The sequence below is a fragment of the Lipotes vexillifer genome, unplaced genomic scaffold (assembly GCF_000442215.2).
Source record: "Lipotes vexillifer unplaced genomic scaffold, Lipotes_vexillifer_v1.1 scaffold461, whole genome shotgun sequence".
In the NCBI taxonomy this organism is placed as follows: domain Eukaryota; kingdom Metazoa; phylum Chordata; class Mammalia; order Artiodactyla; family Lipotidae; genus Lipotes; species Lipotes vexillifer.
Genome location: NW_006799479.1, coordinates 627,583 through 645,060, shown reverse-complemented (window position 1 = coordinate 645,060; position 17,478 = coordinate 627,583). Strand labels below are relative to the sequence as shown.

The 17,478-nt window shown below is 42.1% G+C and overlaps 1 protein-coding gene across 3 annotated transcripts in view; it reads right to left on the bottom strand.

Moving 5' to 3' along the window:
- PTGER3 (prostaglandin E receptor 3) overlaps nucleotides 1-16,141 on the bottom strand; it is a 218,049-nt gene extending 201,908 nt beyond the window's left edge. For all 3 annotated transcript variants that reach the window (XM_007471638.1, XM_007471637.1, XM_007471636.1), the window contains exon 1: nucleotides 15,063-16,141. In XM_007471638.1, the coding sequence (XP_007471700.1) occupies nucleotides 15,063-15,956 (894 nt within the window). In that variant the 5' untranslated portion in view covers nucleotides 15,957-16,141. The remainder of the gene's footprint in view (nucleotides 1-15,062) is intronic.
- Between the last annotated feature and the right edge of the window lie 1,337 nt (nucleotides 16,142-17,478).

Genomic DNA, 17,478 nt, shown 5'->3' with positions numbered 1-17,478 from the left:
AAGGCCACCTCCACTCTGGGCACCCCCAGCAATTTATGTAAATCAAGAAATCCTCCTCCCACCCTTTTTTTTTTTCTTAAACTAGCTTGCTTTAGCTTGGTCTGGATCTTCTTTGGGGATGATGATTCTTATAACATTCTACACTTGCATAAGCAAACTTTGCTTATTTCCCTTTCTCTCTGACTATTCCAATTCACATCTCAGAAAAAAAAAAAATAGCGCCCATTAGATAGAACTTAATCCTAAATCTGCCCATTGCTAGCTGTGTAAGCCTGGAGCAGTCACTTCCATTTTAAGGAGTCACAAGGAAAGTCATTTGTGGACAGAGAGCCACCTCCCTACCAGAGGCTCAGAGAGGAAGACAGGACCCTATTTCTTGTCATAGTTACAGGACAAGGATTAGAGAAATCACAGAATGTCTTATAAACTCTTATCTCCAAAATGCTCTATGTGAATATATCCACTTCTCCACTCCAACCTCAGCTGTCATTGTCCCTTACTTGGAGAACTTCAACACCTTCTATCTGGTCTCTCTGCTCCCACTCTGGCCTTTCTGCAATCCAGTCTTCACACAGCTTTGAGAAGGATCTTTTAAAAATGTAAATCCAGTAATGTCACTCCCTTGCTTCAAGTCTTCCAGTGTTCTCTTAAAATTATATCAAAACTCCTCTGCATGGCCTCACACAATCTGGATCCCAACACGGTCTCTGACCTCAGTTTATGGCACTCTACTCTCTCCCCGATCATCTCACTTCAGTCACACTGGACTTCTTTCTATCCCTTGAGCCCACCTTGAGGTGAGGGCCTTTGCTGTTCCTTCTGCTTAGAATGTTCTTCCTGGAGATCATTCATACCTGGTTCTTTCCTTTCACTCAGATCTCAGCTTAAATGTTACCTCTCATTCAACATGCACCTTTCTCTCAGGACCCCATCTACGAAAGTTTCCCAGGCTCCCTCTATCACATCACATTGCTTTATTTTCTCAACAGTATTTATCATAATCTGGCTTTCATCTAATTTAGTGATTGACTTTCTCCTTCCACTAGAATGCATGTTCCCCGAGAGCAGGAAACTAGTCTGCCTATTTAACTACTATATTTCCAGCACCTAGAACTGTGCCTAACACATAGTAGTTACTCAATAAAAAAATCACTGAATGCATGAACGGATAAATTCTGAATGGTCCCCCGCTTTTTTCCTATATTCAAAATTGACAATGGAAAATGATGTTGCTTTTTTGAGTCACAACCTCAAGTTTCTCCAGGGAATCATTCAGTAAACAACACATTCCTTGAGGACAAGGACCATGCCATTTTTCTGTCAGGTTGTAGCACAGTGCCTCGCACACAACTGATATTCAATAAAGTGTCACTTAAATGAATTAACACATCATGGCTCCTGCCCCTGACACTGTCAAGATAATTTCATGTTATTTTACTGTTTATTTACATTGATTTAGTAGAACTCCTTGATACCTAACTTAGAAGCATAGTGTCATATAACTTTAAAAATAAAAGATATCTCTAATTAAATTTAGTATTGTTCCACATAAACCAAGGACAAGAATTAGCAACACTCCAATTCAACCAATATAAGGGAAATTAAATTTTTCTAATAGAAAGAACAACTCAAGATGAATTGGGCTACATTGAGTCACCATGGCTTGGAGAAAAGAGCTTGGCCATTGATTCCCAGTTTGACTGCTTACATTGAGTGTTACCTTGAATGAATCACTCAACCTCTTTTAGCTTTGGTTTCTTTGTTATCTATATATTGGAGCCTCATAGGGTTATTGTAAGAAATAAAGAAAATTATTTGTGAGAAAGAGCCCAGAACATGAATGTAAGGCCTGAAATCATAAAGCTCCTAAAGGAAAACATAGGTGGTAAGCTCTTTGACATAGGTCTTCGTGACGATTTTTTGAATCTGACACCCAAAGCAAAAATGAACAAGTGGGACTACATCAAATTAAAAAGTTCTTCACAGCAAAGGAAGCCACCAACAAAATGAAAAGGCAACCTACTGAATGGAAAAAACAATTGTAATTCATATATCTGATAAAGGACTAATATCCAAAATACATAAAGAACTCATACAACTAAATAGCAAATAAACAATCATTTAAAAATGGGCAGAGGGTTTTCCCTGGTGGCGCAGTGGTTGAGAGCCCGCCTGCCGATGCAGGGGACACGGGTTCATGCCCCGGTCTGGGAAGATCCCACGTGCCGCGGAGCGGCTGCCCGCTGGGCCTGCGCGTCCGGAGCCTGTGCTCCGCAACGGGAGAGGCCACATCAGTGAGAGGCCTGCGCACCGCAAAAAAAAAAATGGGCAGAGGATCTGAATAGACATTTTTCCAAAGAAGACATACAGATGGCCAAAAAGCACATGAAAAGATGCTCGACATCACTGATCATCAGGAAAATGCAAACCAAAGTTACAATGAGATATTACCTCACATCTCTTAGAATGGCTATTATCAAAAAGATAAGAATTAACAAGAGCTAGTGAGGATGTGAAGAAAAGGAGACCCTTGTGCACTGTTGGTGGGAATGTAAATTGGTGCAACCACTGTGGAAAACGGTATGGAGGTTCTTCAAAAAATTAAAAATAGAGCTACCATACAATCCAGCAATTCCACTTCTGGGTAGTTATCGAATAAAACAAAAACAATAACTTGGAAAGATATATGCATGCCCATGTTCACTGCAGTATTATTTACAATAGCTGAGATACGGAAACAAAGTGCCCACTGATGGATGAACGAGTAAAGAAGATACACCCACACACACAATGGAGTATACTCAGTTACTCAGCCATGAAAAAAGAATAAAACTTGCAAATTGTGACAAAATGCATGGGCTTCCAAGGCATAATGCCATTTGAAATAAGTCGGAGAAAGACAAATATCGTATGTTCTCACTTACATGTAAAATCTAAAAAAATAACAACAACCAAGCTCAGAGACAGAGAGAACAGATGGGTGGTTAACAGAGGTGAGGGTGAGGGTGAGAGAAATGGGTCAAAAGGTAAAAAGAAAAAAATTAATAATAATAATAAAAGAATATGTTAGAGGGTGAGAATTTACTGTGTGCCTAATGTTGTTTCCAGATCCTCAAAAATAAATAAATAGATAAATAAATAAATTTTAAAAATAGAAGAAAAAAAGAAATGATACACAGTAGTATTTTATATTGTATATATTATATTACACAATAAATACATAGTATTTATATTTTATATAATATATTAAAAACACTTAAAATGAATATACAGATTCATTTGTGTCAACATGGATAAATCACAAAACATCACTGTTAATTGAAAAAGGGCAAACTGCAGAATAATATGTATAATATGACACCATTTTGTAATATACACACAAACAATACTAAAACAGTGTTCTGGAAAATCATAATAGTGGTCACTTCTAGAAACTGAAGAGAAGTATCTGTCACAAGTTGGAAGTGGGATAATGAAGCTAACATTTATTAAGTGCTTATTAGTGTGATATGATGTTTAAGTGTTTTACATATATTATAACATTTGATCATAAAAGAAAGAGAGAGAGAGAGAGAGAGAGAGAGAGAGAGAGAAAGGAAAAGAAAGAAAGAAGGAAAGAAAAAGCCTAGCACAATGCTTGCCTCTAAGAAAATTTTTTGTGCCCCTTAAAAAGCAATAAATTTCCTATAAGTAAAGGTATTCAAACAAAGCTTGGACAATTTCACCAAGAATATTCTAGAAAGAGATCAAACAAAACATTTGTTTTACTAAATGACCTTTTATAAACCAAGAGATTTTATAAGGTCAGCCTTCTTATTTTACAAACATACAACAGAAGTACAGACAAGGAATACAACTTGTGCAAGATGAAATACAAATTCCTATTTCTAATTTTCAAGGCAATCTACCAACACACTCCTCCCTCCCTTATCCCTCAGTCCCTATTTGACTCATAATATTTCTTGACTTTCTCAAGCATACTTCAACAAAAACAGATTTGCTTACCATTCCCAGCACACCTGGCTCAATTTTTCCCTCTGTGCTTCTGCACTGACTCTCACTCCCACTGCCAATTCTATACCAAGCTATGTCTCTCCTTCTTTCAAAGCAACACTTAAGGAAAAAAAATTTATCCTTATTAATGTCTCTACATCTCCAACTGACCTCAGTACTCAAGGGCTCTGATGCCTCACTTTTCTAATTCATAAGGCAACCTGTGTGATCTTCTTAATACACAAAACAGAACAAATCACTCCCTTACTCAAAGTTAGTTGTTTTCCATCATACTTGAGATAAAAATCTATAAACTCCCAAACAAAAATGACAAGGTTCTACATGGTTTGGCCCTATCTACCTCCCTGACTTCACCTTAAAGGCACTGCCCGTTTTACTCACTCTAATGTACCCATCTGGCCCTCTTTAAGTTACTCTAATGCTTCCAGCTCTTTCCTACACTGATGGCTTCGCAAGCTGCTCTTTCTTCCTCAAGTAACATCTTTCAAGATTCACCATAAATGACATTTTCTTAGGGAAGCCCTCCTTAACCACCCCTGCATCCACCAATGCATGAAGAGAAGGTCCTCTTTGACACTTTCCCAAAGCACCTTTTTCTTGCCTTCATAACACACCCATTGTTTTAATGATGTATGTAAGGGAATGTCAGAAGCTGCCCCCCTCTTCTCTGTTCAGGTGGGCAGAGCAAGTCACATTGGAGCAGATGTTACAGAAGTAAGAAACATTTACTTTGGTAAATGTAGAATGAATAGATTTACACAGTGGAAACTTGTGTGGAAAACAACAAAGGAAAATCCATGCAACACACCTGGTATAAACTGCTGATCACTTGGGAAGAGGTAGACCATCATATTTTCTGGAAAAAAGAGGCTGAGAAATCTAACCTCCTCTCCCAATATCTGAAGCCAAGAAACTTAAAGCACAGTAACTTTGGCTACATTCAGTAGAGGGAAAAGACATGGAAAGCCTTAAAAGAAAATTTACTGGAAGAGAAAGAAAAACTTGTGAGGGGATGATCTGAGTACAACCCAGAGCCTAAGGACCCAAGAGGGAAGGTTGGTTCCAGGCAGAATGTGGCCTGAGGTCAGCTACTCTCTGGGTCCTTACCCTCTAGCACAGTGATTGCGCTCCAGGGAATTGCTGGTGAGCTTCAGGGCTGAAGTTATGGGTGTGAATTAATGTGCTCTCTAATGATTGCGCCCAAGCACCGACCCACTATAGCCTGGACAGGGACGTGCTCCATCAGGGCCTCACAGCAGCAGTGGACCAGCACTGCCCTTCAGCCCAGACAAGGCCAACCTGTGAAAGCTGTACCACGTGGCAGTGAAAGCAACCAGGGTAATGACCCATCAGACTGGTTACACTTGTTTATTGGAAGGATTGTTTATTCACTGTCGGTCTACCTTAGTGGATTGAAAGCTTCATGGTAGAAGCTAACATGTCTGTTTGGCTCACTCTCAGGGTTACCAAGTACAGCACAGATGGCACCCTGCTCCACAAGGACTGTCATGCACATATAACATGATGTGAAGAGTGCCCCCTAGAGCCATGTAACCGTTCAACACCTACAACAGTACGCGTCAGCCCTGGTCACCACCTTTTCACCAGAGTGGCAGGCACATAGCAAGCAGTAAATATTCACAGAATAATTGTATAACAGAATGCATGATCTACTCTGTCCATATATGCATACATTTCTATGATTTTTCTTAAGAAGTCTTTGGGTATGTTCCCCCACATATTTAATATAGTATGTCCAAAAGGAACGATTTTATTTATTTCGAGCCACAGGAAATCAGAACCGGAAGGAAGGTTAGAGTGATAACTGCTTTATCTTACTGATGAGGAAAGGGAAAATCAGAAAGATACAGTGACTTTTATCCTGTGGTAAAAAAGCCAAGACGAGGGCTTCCCTCGTGGCGCAGTGGTTGAGAGTCCGCCTGCCGATGCAGGGGACACGGGTTCGTGCCCCGGTCCGGGAAGATCCCACATGCCGCGGAGCGGCTGGGCCCGTGAGCCATGGCCACTGAGCCTGCGCGTCCGGAGCCTGTGCTCCGCAACGGGAGAGGCCACAAGAGTGAGAGGCCCGCATACCGAAAAAAAAAAAAAAAAAGCCAAGACGAGAACCCTGGGCTCTTGCTTTCCAGTGCCTTATTCTATGGCCCTCACCTGCTTCTTCAATCACTTTCTCTTTTTTTTTAAATTGCTTTACAATGGTGTGTTAGTTTCTGCTGTATGACAAAGTGAATCAGTTATACATATACATATAACCCCATATCTCCTCCCTCTTGCATCTCCTTCCCTCCCACCCTCCCTATCCCACCCATCTAGGTGGTCACAAAGCACCGAGGTGATCCCTGTGCTATGTGGATGCTTCCCACTAGCTATCTATTTTACATTTGGTAGTGTATATATGTCCATGCCACTCTCTCACTTCGTCCCAGCTTACCCTTCCCCCTCCCTGTGTCCTCAAGTCCATTCTCTACATCTGCGTCTTTATTCCTGTCCAGCCCATAGGTTCTTCAGAAACTTTTTTTTTTTTTTTGGATTCCATACATATGTGTTAGCATACAGTATTTGTTTTTCTCTTTCTGAATTACTTCATTCAGTATGACAGACTCTAGGTCCATGCAGCTCTATTTACAATAGCCAGGACATGGAAGCAACCACTTTCTCTTGCTCTTCTTACGAAACACAGGCAGAGGTCACTAACTGCTGTTTGTGCCTTTGACTGCTGAGGCACTAGTCTATTTGGGGAAATACGGATGTGTGTGCTCTACTTGACCCAAACAAAGTGGTTGGTAGCAGGATGTTATCAGGGAAATTTCATACATCAAGACCACAATGAAAGCTCCACTCTACTGTCTGGTGAATTTTTCAAGATGTGCCGTATCTTTCAGAATCTTTCTTTCAGCATTTACAACATACTCCTTTTTCCAAATTTTCATGAATTTCACCAAGAGCAGCATATTCTCAACCACAGAAAATGACACATTGAGTATTCAGAAAGAGGGACAGAAAAATCAAATTTACTTTTAGGAAATAAAAGATTAGTAAAAAGTGTATTTTTTAAATTATACTTTATTTTTATTAGATCAATAATTGCTTAAAATAAATAGGCTTCCAGTTCCAATTTGCCCTTCTGTCTTTGTATTATCAAGATTTTAAAAAATAGTAATGCTATTTGGTGTAGGATTTATCCTATACTTATATTACATGACTCTTACCTTAATTAGTATCTGATTTCCTTCTTTCTAACAGAATTAAAGTGTGAAAAATCAAGCCTCCTCTTCTGTCTCTGCCACCATCTTTCATTTTTAGATTTACAGTCCTCAAACACCTATCATAAAAATCAGTATGGTAAAATAATATATAGATTTTGAATAAGTGACAAGATCAGCCACTGAAATGTCCTCCTTATAAATGCTGCCCAAGAGTCTGGGAGGGCCACTGGATGGGAAAATTACACTTGGTGCTACTTGCAGATTGCAAATAATATTAATGTCTTGTCAGGACCTGGTCTAACTGTGAGGCAGTTTACAACTCTGTGTTTCTCATGCTGTGGTCTCATTTAAGGCTTGTGTGAACTCAGTTCTGGGCTGTGAGTCAGTGGTAGAGATTCTGTGCAGTCCCAACATTCCTGATCACCTGTGAAGAGATGAGGACAACCAAGGTACAGGTTCTATCCTTAAGAGGTCTGCAGAGTAATCTGACCTAGGACAGCAACTAGATGCACAATTAATTTGACTCATTTACATGAGGACAGGTCTGAGCACACCACGTCCCTGACTGGAAAGACAAGAGACACATTCTAGACAGAGGTCTTCAGAGCACGAGGTAGTGGGCACTCCTCCACGTTCAAGGGAAGGGTGAGATGGGATCCAGCATGTTTTAGATTTAGAGGGTTACCTGGCAGCTGTGTGGGCGAAAGCATTCCAGAGCTGAGAGAATGCAGAAGAGTGATGGCGACAGGGGGAGAAGAGGAGGAATGAATTACAGTACCTTGTAAAAATTTATGCACCATTTTTCTTATTTTATTTTTTCCTTATTTTTTTCTTTATTGGAGTATAATTGCTTTACAATGGTGTGTTAGTTTCTGCTTTACAACAAAATGAATCAGTTATACATATACATATGTTCCCATATCTCTTCCCTCTTGCGTCTCCCTCCCTCCCACCCTCCCTATCCCACCCCTCCAGGCGATCACAAAGCACCGAGCTGATCTCCCTGTGCTAGGCGGCTGCTTCCCACTAGCTATCTACCTTACGTTTGGGAGTGTATATATGTCCATGCCTCTCTCTCACTTTGTCACAGCTTACCCTTCCCCCTCCCCATATCCTCAAGTCCATTCTCTACTAGGTCTGAGTCTTTATTCCTGTCTTACCCCTAAGTTCTTCATGACATTGTTTTTCTTAAATTCCATATATATGTGTTAGCATATGGTATTTGTCTTTCTCTTTCTGACTTACTTCACTCTGTATGACAGACTCTAGGTCCATCCACCTCATTACAAATAGCTCAATTTCGTTTCTTTTTATGGCTGAGTAATATTCCATTGTATATATGTGCCACATCTTCTTTATCCATTCATCCAATGATGGGCACTTAGGTTGTTTCCATCTCCGGGCTATTGTAAATAGAGCTGCAATGAACATTTTGGTACATGACTCTTTTTGAATTATGGTTTTCTCAGGGTATATGCCCAGTAGTGGGATTGCTGGGTCATATGGTAGTTCTATTTGTAGTTTTTTAAGGAACCTCCATACTGTTCTCCACAGTGGCTGTATCAATTTACATTCCCACCAACAGTGCAAGAGGGTTCCCTTTTCTCCACACCCTCTCCAGCATTTATTGTTTTTAGATTTTTTGATGATGGCCATTCTGACTGCTGTGAGATGATATCTCATTGTAGTTTTGATTTGCATTTCTCTATTTTTTTCTCAAAAGTCACATTCTCCACCACATTTCCCCACCAGTTAACTATAACTAATCAAGCTGTGAAACATCACTTGTCTCTTTTCTCCAGTTTTCTGGGGGGAAGGTCTATCTGAAGACAAGAAGTCAACATTATCATCCAGTAAAACATCATAGTAGTATTCCTAATATGGAAGAAATATTCCCTATTATTTTCACATACCTTTATTTTGGTTTTCATTACAATCCTATGAAATAGGCTGAGTAGGTGTTTTTACTCTTATTTTACAAAAAAAAAGGAAAATAGTTCCCAAAGATATCAAGTAAACTGTCTAAGGTCACACAATGAATTACGTATGTCACTGGGACCAGACACTGTCTTTTGACTTACGTGCTCAGATATTCAGTTAATAAGATCCTCTAGAGAGGAGCAAGCAAGGCTCCTCTAACAAAGTGACTGCTAACTTGGGAACTTAACCAGTCCAAGATGGGTGACTGCTTGGCAGCAATAGCTGAATGATTGAGGGGTGAAGTGTAAAGTGGGAAAATGGAGACAAAAGTGTCCTGAGTAAAGGGAACAGATTCACCATTCCATAGTGCTACTTCCGTGTGCATGTGTCCCTCTCATGAAAAAAGTCACACACTGTTCAACTGTCATTTCTATGTAAGAATGAATTACTATGTTTACTATAAAAAGTTGACATATACTCAAGAGACAAGATATAAGAGGAATCCCCTAAATTAGGTTCCTTCTTTGGTTACTTTCATTAATCTATGAAAACTGGAATTTTCTAGGGAAAAGGGGGACTTGAGAGGCCATCTAATAATCCTCAAGAAGCATGGTAGGAGTTGAAATACAAACTTCTTACTTACCTCTATGATAAGGAATTGAGGGGAAAAGGGGGATCCAGAATGTGATATGCTACAGTTGTAGATCTTAAGAGTTGCAAGGCAAGAATGAGATGCATGTGGAACCCTGGTGGATTATAAAAATGCTACCCGTATGTGAGGAGTTTGAGGGAGGACTTTCCTCCCTGCTTCCCCACACTGTAAGGCAAGGACTAAAAACTGAAATATGACACCCAGTACCCCTCACTACTACCTCTCAGCTCTCCCAGACGAATCATCAATCATCGTCTGTTACAAATGCCTGTAGTGCATATTCCTGAGTGTTATTCCTAGAAAACTGATCCTATGGAAACTTTCATAATTGAGTTATTGAGCTTTACAGCTTTTTCAAAAGAGAAAGGCCAGTGAGTCACAATTATGCTACAATTCTAGACCATCTGAATTTCTTCAAATATGATGGCTTAAGAATTTGTTTAATTCTTGGCTCTCTCTGACAAACTCAAAATTTAAAAAATCTACATTTTTAAGCCCTGATTTATGTCATTAATTTTCAAGTTATACTTGCTTCTGGATATATCATTTAGATAATCTGCCATCTCCATATGCATGGTGTCCCAAAACCCTAGAAGCCCCCATTCTTATAAAAAAACAATTGACCAAGCAGTCTCCTTCCCAAATTTCTCATTCTGGATCATTAAACTATGATTCTCCCAAATCTCTCATAATTCTCCTGAGCACAACAAATGGAAAAAGACCTTAGATATCTATTAGCTCTACTTTTGCACTTTACAGATAAGAGGATACATAACTTGCCCAGTACTACTATTAGGACCAGAATTCCTGGCCTTTATCTAAGCTAAACAAACAGATCAACGACAACAATAAAAAATTAAAAATAAACTCAGAGTCAGATATCTTGAATTAGAAATCTGATTCTAATATTCTTTATACTTGAGTTCTTCATCTGAATGATGCAGAAAATAGTGGCAATCTCACAGCATGCAGTTAAATGAGGTAATATATGTGAAAATATTTACCTGAAAGAATAGGACACAGTAAATGTGTAAGAAATGTTTGGTGAATCAATCACTCCTTAAATTGACCATTTCTAACAGCATTAGTTCTCTCTTACCCTTTTTTCTCTGACTTATCTCTTCCCACGGTATCTACCCTTAGAACCTAACCCACCTGCAGAAGCAAGTTGTAACTGATCTCACTTTCCCATTTTCCAGTCCAAATCTATCCACACACTAAAGCCCTGCCAATGTTTTCAAAACTCATTCCCCTATTCAAAAACCCAAAATAGAGGTTCTATGGCCTACTGGCAAAAGAACACAGTCCTCATCCTGTGTTCATCCTAACTACCTCAATCCGGCCACAGGAACCTTTTCAAACAATTCCTCCTGTGGTTCCAGCGTGCACCTTCTGTATTCATGGGCTGGGTCCACAGACACACACATTCTCAGCCATAACGTCAAGCTATGCCATCCCAGTTCTACCTGGAAGCCTACTCTGGCAAATTCAGAGAGACTTTCTTCCCAGAGCCAAAGGCACTATTTATTACATCCAATCTTGTATTGTTCTCTAAGTTTTTCACTCATAAGTGTGGGAATTCTACTTCTCTGAACATATTATAATGCTTTGACCAGTTGTTAATAAGTCTACTTAATATCCCTTAAAATGTATTGTAGTAAACTCAAAAAAAAAAAAAGTCTGAGTAATCTCAATTCTTATAAAAACAAATTATAGAAGTTTTTTCCTATAATGTCGATTCACATGTTTAATCATTTTCCCTGAAGCAACATCGTGAACATGGCAGAAATTAATAGGCAGAGAAAATTAGCAATTTGATAATACTTTTTAATACTATAAAATAGCATTACTTCTGTAAAATAATGTATTGCATCTATTTATCACATGAAGTATATTTAAGACAAATTTCCTTTGTCAAAATAATCCTTAAATTAAAAGAAAACTTACATCTATATTGCAAAACATCTCCTTGAATCAAAGTATCCCTGTCGGCATCTGTGGATGTTGAGCAGGGAATTTGCTGGTTCAAGATTAAAGGCAAAAGTTTCTAAGACTGCTTTTATCCAATTCCAAAGTTGTAGACCAGAAACTCTGTTCCTCATACCTCTCTTTTCACAATGTTGATAGTTAGCTTTATATCTACTATTTTTAAGACAGCTACAGCCCACATTCTACCTGTTTGAGGAGTACCAGGTGTACAAAAGTATAAAATGTAGTCATGGCTTCCTCTAAACAACAGCCTCAGGTTATTCCTGCTTCTGGAAACTTGGCTATCATGTCAAACAACTGGACTATTTAGTGAGTTCATAAAAAAATGTAACGAAAATAATAAGTCAAACAGATTGCATTGCTGAGTCAACTGTCTGATTCCAACAGAATATGATGCCTCACATAAATATCGACTAAGAACTGTAGTTCATCTACCAACGGTGACATCATTTCCCACTGTAGTCTCACTTAATTTCACATTTTCTATTGTACTTTGTAAAGTTTCTGGGAAAAAAAAGGTAAAAAAGCTTTTGTTTGCACCATAGATAAACCCTCAATTTAAGTATTTGCATAGCAGGAACTTGTAGCAGTTGGGATGTTTTCTTATTAAGGTATCTCTACTCTGCTAAGTTTTTCAGCAATGACAACTGAATATTATTATAGTCATGATAGTTTTCCAAGATAAGATATACTCAGGGTGTTTTTAAGTAAGGAGTTTGGATAATTAGATTAGTATCCTATGCCCAATTCAGAGAAAGCTAATAGGGAATCTGTGTTTTATAGTTAGGAAAAAAGTATAAAAGACAATCTCTCACTTCAACATTAATACACTGAAAATTCAATTCACTAAATTCTAGTGTTTTCATTCTTATAATTCCCTAACCTATTAAGAAATCAGTTTTGCCAGCTTCTTTCCTTTGAAATAATTCCAACTTTGTACTGTAGATCTTTCTGAAGATAGTTGGAGATTTAATTTCAATGGTGCACAAAACAGAAGATAGAATAATTTGCTTTAGTTTAAAACATACCTATTTTGGAAACCACGAATTTCTTCTCTTTGATATGATGACATGTTGAATTTATTTTAAGTTTAATGTTTTTATGAGAACTGAATGAATAAAGTGTCTGATAAAATGCAGCAAACCAACAAATATTTTAATTGCAGCTATTAACTGAAATTAAATAAGATGAATTCCAAATACAGTCTTTCTTAAGAGAGTGAGTTTGGCCATCCTAGATTGCAATTTTCAGAACTGATCTAAAGTCTTCCTAAGGCTGCTATGCTCATCATATTAGGATCAAAGTTTTGAAATAAAAACCACACTACATAGTTTCTCTTCTACATAAAAAAAAAAATCAACTATAAGTCTGGTTAACTGTATGAGTAAGGATTTTATCTGTATCATTTACTTTTTTTCTTGGATATATAGAGTACAGATATAAAGAGTGTGATAGAACAAACTCGGATATGTCGGACTCAAATGACTGTTGTGAAAAATTCAAATACTCTGTTTGCCTTTAAAGTTATGTTAATTATCAACTTTAGCAAAGTGCTTATTGTTTAGAACTTTTTTTCCTTCTATTTGGCCACCTACACACCACAGAAGTAAATATGTCTAAAATTGGTGCTGGCTTTGATAAGCCATGGTGATGACATCAGCCTAGGTTCTAGCTCCCGGAATGCAGAACTGAGACCTTACAGCAATTTGTGGGCTATGAGGTTCCAACATAACTCTCCTTGTCACCACCTATTACTGATTGGGAGCCAAGACTCCTACTCTAAATATACTACACCAGTTAAATACAGGTATTTTATAATATCTTTGTTGTCAAATGCAGGGGAGGGTGAGGGGGAAAAGGAACTACAGCTCTCTTATAAAATACCAGGGATTTAAAACTATACATGGTGCACAACAATGTTAATATACTTAATACCATTTAACTGTACACTTAAAAGTGATTAAAATGGCAAATTTCATGTTATGTGTATTTTATTACAATTAAAAAAAGAAAACTAAGGGATTTCCCTGGCGGTCCAGTGGTTAAGACTCCATGGTCCCAATGAAGGGGGCACGGGTTCCATCCCTGGTGGGGGGAAGTAAGATCTTGGGTGCCGCTGTGCCCGCCCAAAAAATTTAAAACACAGAAGACAAGAAAAGAAAACAAAAAGAAAAAATATCTGTGGGTGGGCTCTGAAAACCGTGCCATGGGATTCAGGAGCTTTTCACAACTGTCTAATAAATTTCCAGGTCCAATATATCATCTGTTATAACCCTGTCACAGTGACCAGATGGCTCTCAGGAACATCTACTAAGCCAGGCTGCTTGGGGCCTAAAAAAGCAACCATTCATCAGGAATTAGTAAACAGCACTTATACAAAATGTCTAGCTAAAAGTATCCCAGAGGAAAACATGGAAAGTACGAATGTAAGAGAGAGCGTTAGACTAGGAGCATGTGGAAACTCACTTGCTCCCGAGCTGTGGCCCTCGTGGGGAGCCAGGTAGTGCAGGAACCTCTACTTCCTATCCCAGGATTGGCCTTGCCATCAGCCCTGCACGGTAGCCACAAGGACAAGCAAAGGCTGGTCAGGGGGAGTTACCAAGTCTCAGGGCCCACTGGCTGACTGTCCGTTCAAGCATTTCCTAGAGGGAGAGGGTGCAGCACAATTCGAAAGGGCTGAGGCTGCTGGAGCGGCAGGATGCTTCTTCACTCTCCTGCCTCCCTTCAGGAGTGCGTCTGTAAGCAACGTGAGCGCTGGCTGCTCCGGGAGAGCAAGCAGTGGCTCAGAGACTGCAAGACGGCTGTGCCTGTCTGCAGTGGGTCGCAGGTAAAGTACTTCTGCAGACTGAAAATCGACTCAACCTGCGAGAGGTATTTGAAATAGGAGAAAACCCAGAGCACCGAGCTACTGTTGTCATCGCCATCCTGCTCCCAATGCACCCGGGAGAAACCTCTATTTCTGCACAAGCACTGACATGATACCTGGATACCCTCTTACTCTCCGATTAGAACGTGAGCAGCCCTGTGGTCTCCATGCGTGTACAACCAGAGCCTAATGCGATGCCTGGCACTTGGAAGGGGCTCAGCAAGTAAGTGAGGAGCTCAGCTCTGAAGCCGCGACCAAGATGGCACAGGCAGAGCCCTCTCCAAAGTTCTGTGCTTGCAAACACATCCCTGGCAGGTGCTGCCATTTCCAAAAGTCTCCATTGCCCGCCGGCGCGCACGCTCCCACCCCGAACTCCCCACGCCCTGGAACTACCTACCAGCAACGGCGACCAGCAGACCGACAGCACGCACATGATCCCCATGAGCTGGATAGCCGTCTCGGTCGTGATCCGGCCCCACTGGGCGCTGGACTGCGACGCCGTGGCCTTGGCCCGGCAGCGGGACACTAGGGCCTTAATGGTGGCCAAGTTGCAGGCGAAGGTGACGGCCAGCGCTGACAGCCCCAGGAAAGCAAAGGAGGAAGCGAAGAAAATGTTGCCCCAGTTGTGCGAAGGGCTAGTCCCATTGCCCCCTGTCCCGGTGCTAATGAAGCACCACGTCCCGGGCCACTGGATGGTGTACTGACCCACACCCATAACCGGCAATAGGGCGAAGCCGAGCACCGCCAGCCACACGCCGAGCAGCACGGCGCGGGTGGAGCTCGTCTTCATGTGGCTCGAGTACCAGTGCGGCGCCCGGGTGGCCAGCGCCCGCTCGACGGCCATGGCGCTGGCGATGAAGAGCGAAGAGAGCCCAAAGACGGTCATGGTCAGTCCGAAGAAGGTGCACAGCCTCCCCGACGGGTCGAGCTGCTCCCAGCGCTGGTGGGACAGGTACAGGACGATGACCACCGGGCTGGTGAGCAGCTGCCCGACGAGGTCGGTGAGCGCCAGCCAGCCGATGCATAGCAGGAACGACTTCTTGCGCTTGCTCTCCCGGCGCCGGTAGCTCTGAGACACGAGCAGCATGGCCAGCGCGTTGCCCACGAAGCCAGTGATCAGCATGGTCATCGGGAAGGCTACGGACACCGAGCCGAAATCCTCGCCGGGCCCCGCGGGACGCGTTAGGTTGCTCCGCGCCTCAGCGGAGCGCTCCAGCGCCCAGGTGCCGGGGTAGGAGTGGTTGAGGCGCGTGCAGAAAGGGGAACTCGCATGGCCCCTAGTCTCCTTCATACTGTCTTCGAGGTGAGGAAGGAACGGAGCCCTGAGAGCAGCGACGAGAGCCGGCAGACCGGGCGCGGGAGGCGGCTGTTGTCGGTGGCGACTGGGGCTGGGGCTGGGGCCGCGGCGGAGCTGCCCTCCATGATGCGGGGCTCAGCCGCCGCCTCACTTCGCCACTTCGGCGGCGGCGGCGGCGGGGCTTTAAGGAGACACAGGCAGCCGCGCAGTCGGCTCCGGGATGCGTCCGGCTCCCAGGCGTGTGGAGGTGCCCGGCCGGTTCTATAAGCCCGAGGGGGGCGGGGCGCCCGTGGGTGTCGGCCAAAGTGCTGTGGGAGGGGACGCGGCAGAAACTGAGCGCCTCTCTCGGCTGCTGCGCGACCAATGCCTTGGCCGCCTGGGCTCGGCAAATCCCCCGGAGGACTCCTCTCGAAATGTTCCAACTCCTGGCCGGAGCGGACGCCCAGCCAGGCCGCCGTGCCCGGCTCCGCGCCTCCTCCGGTTCTCTGCCAGAGGAGCGTCCGTGGGCGGGGGGGACTACAGTGTCTCCCTGGTCTACCCCACCTCAGCCAAGTTGCCAAGGCGCACCTGAGCGCCGGCCCTCCCCCTTCTCCATCCACAGACGCTTGTGCAAGGACCTGGGCTTCCTCCTGAAGCTCTTTTGTAACCCTGGCAAGTGTCATTCACCTGACGCTGAGCAATCTAAGCAGACCACTCTCTCGTTGCATAGATGAGCCTGAACATTTTTCCCTTTCTGTTTCGGGACTCTAGCATGATCATGAGCGGGCCAAGTTGCTCTGTCCCCGGGGGCACACTGAAACTATAAAACTAATAGTGCCTCGAGATTTAAGGGGATAGGTACAGGAAAACAAAATAAAATCAGACGGCCGAATTTAAAAATAAAGAAATCCCAACTACCAACCTTCCCCCATCCCCCGCCTAAATTCTTCCTCTTCATTTAAAAAAAAAAAAAAAAGTTAGCTAGGGCAAAAGTGGCTAGAGGCAGGTGGCAGCCACTCACTACCTCACTCTTCCACTATCTCAGTGCATCTGAGATATTGAAATCAAAGGCTGCTTGCCTTTGGGAGTGAAGGCGGGGTGGGGCGGAGGAAAAAGGCAAGTTCTTACAAAGTCTCCAACCATCTTTCTCCACCTCTGGCCCATTCCTATGCAATTAGGACTGGAAACTGCATTTAGATGTTATGTAGGCCTTCACATTTAGTGAAAATGGGCATAATCGCCTAGTAACATCTTTTACTAAGCCAATATTTTATGTTTCACAACCATTTTCCCATTTTTTTTCAGACATCCTCCAAGGTCCTGTTGCTATTATTATTATTCCCCTTTTAAGGTGAGGTAACTGAGGCTCCATGATGTTAAAGGATGTGCCCAAGTCTTTCAGCAATTCTCCAGTCTCCATCTTCTTATTTGAAGCACAGTTTTCTTTACATAGGTACCATAACCACTCTCAACAGGTGAAAATCAGTGGTAAGACCAGCTGTTCTCAAATCTAGGGAAGGCCTGGTTTTTCTGCCTC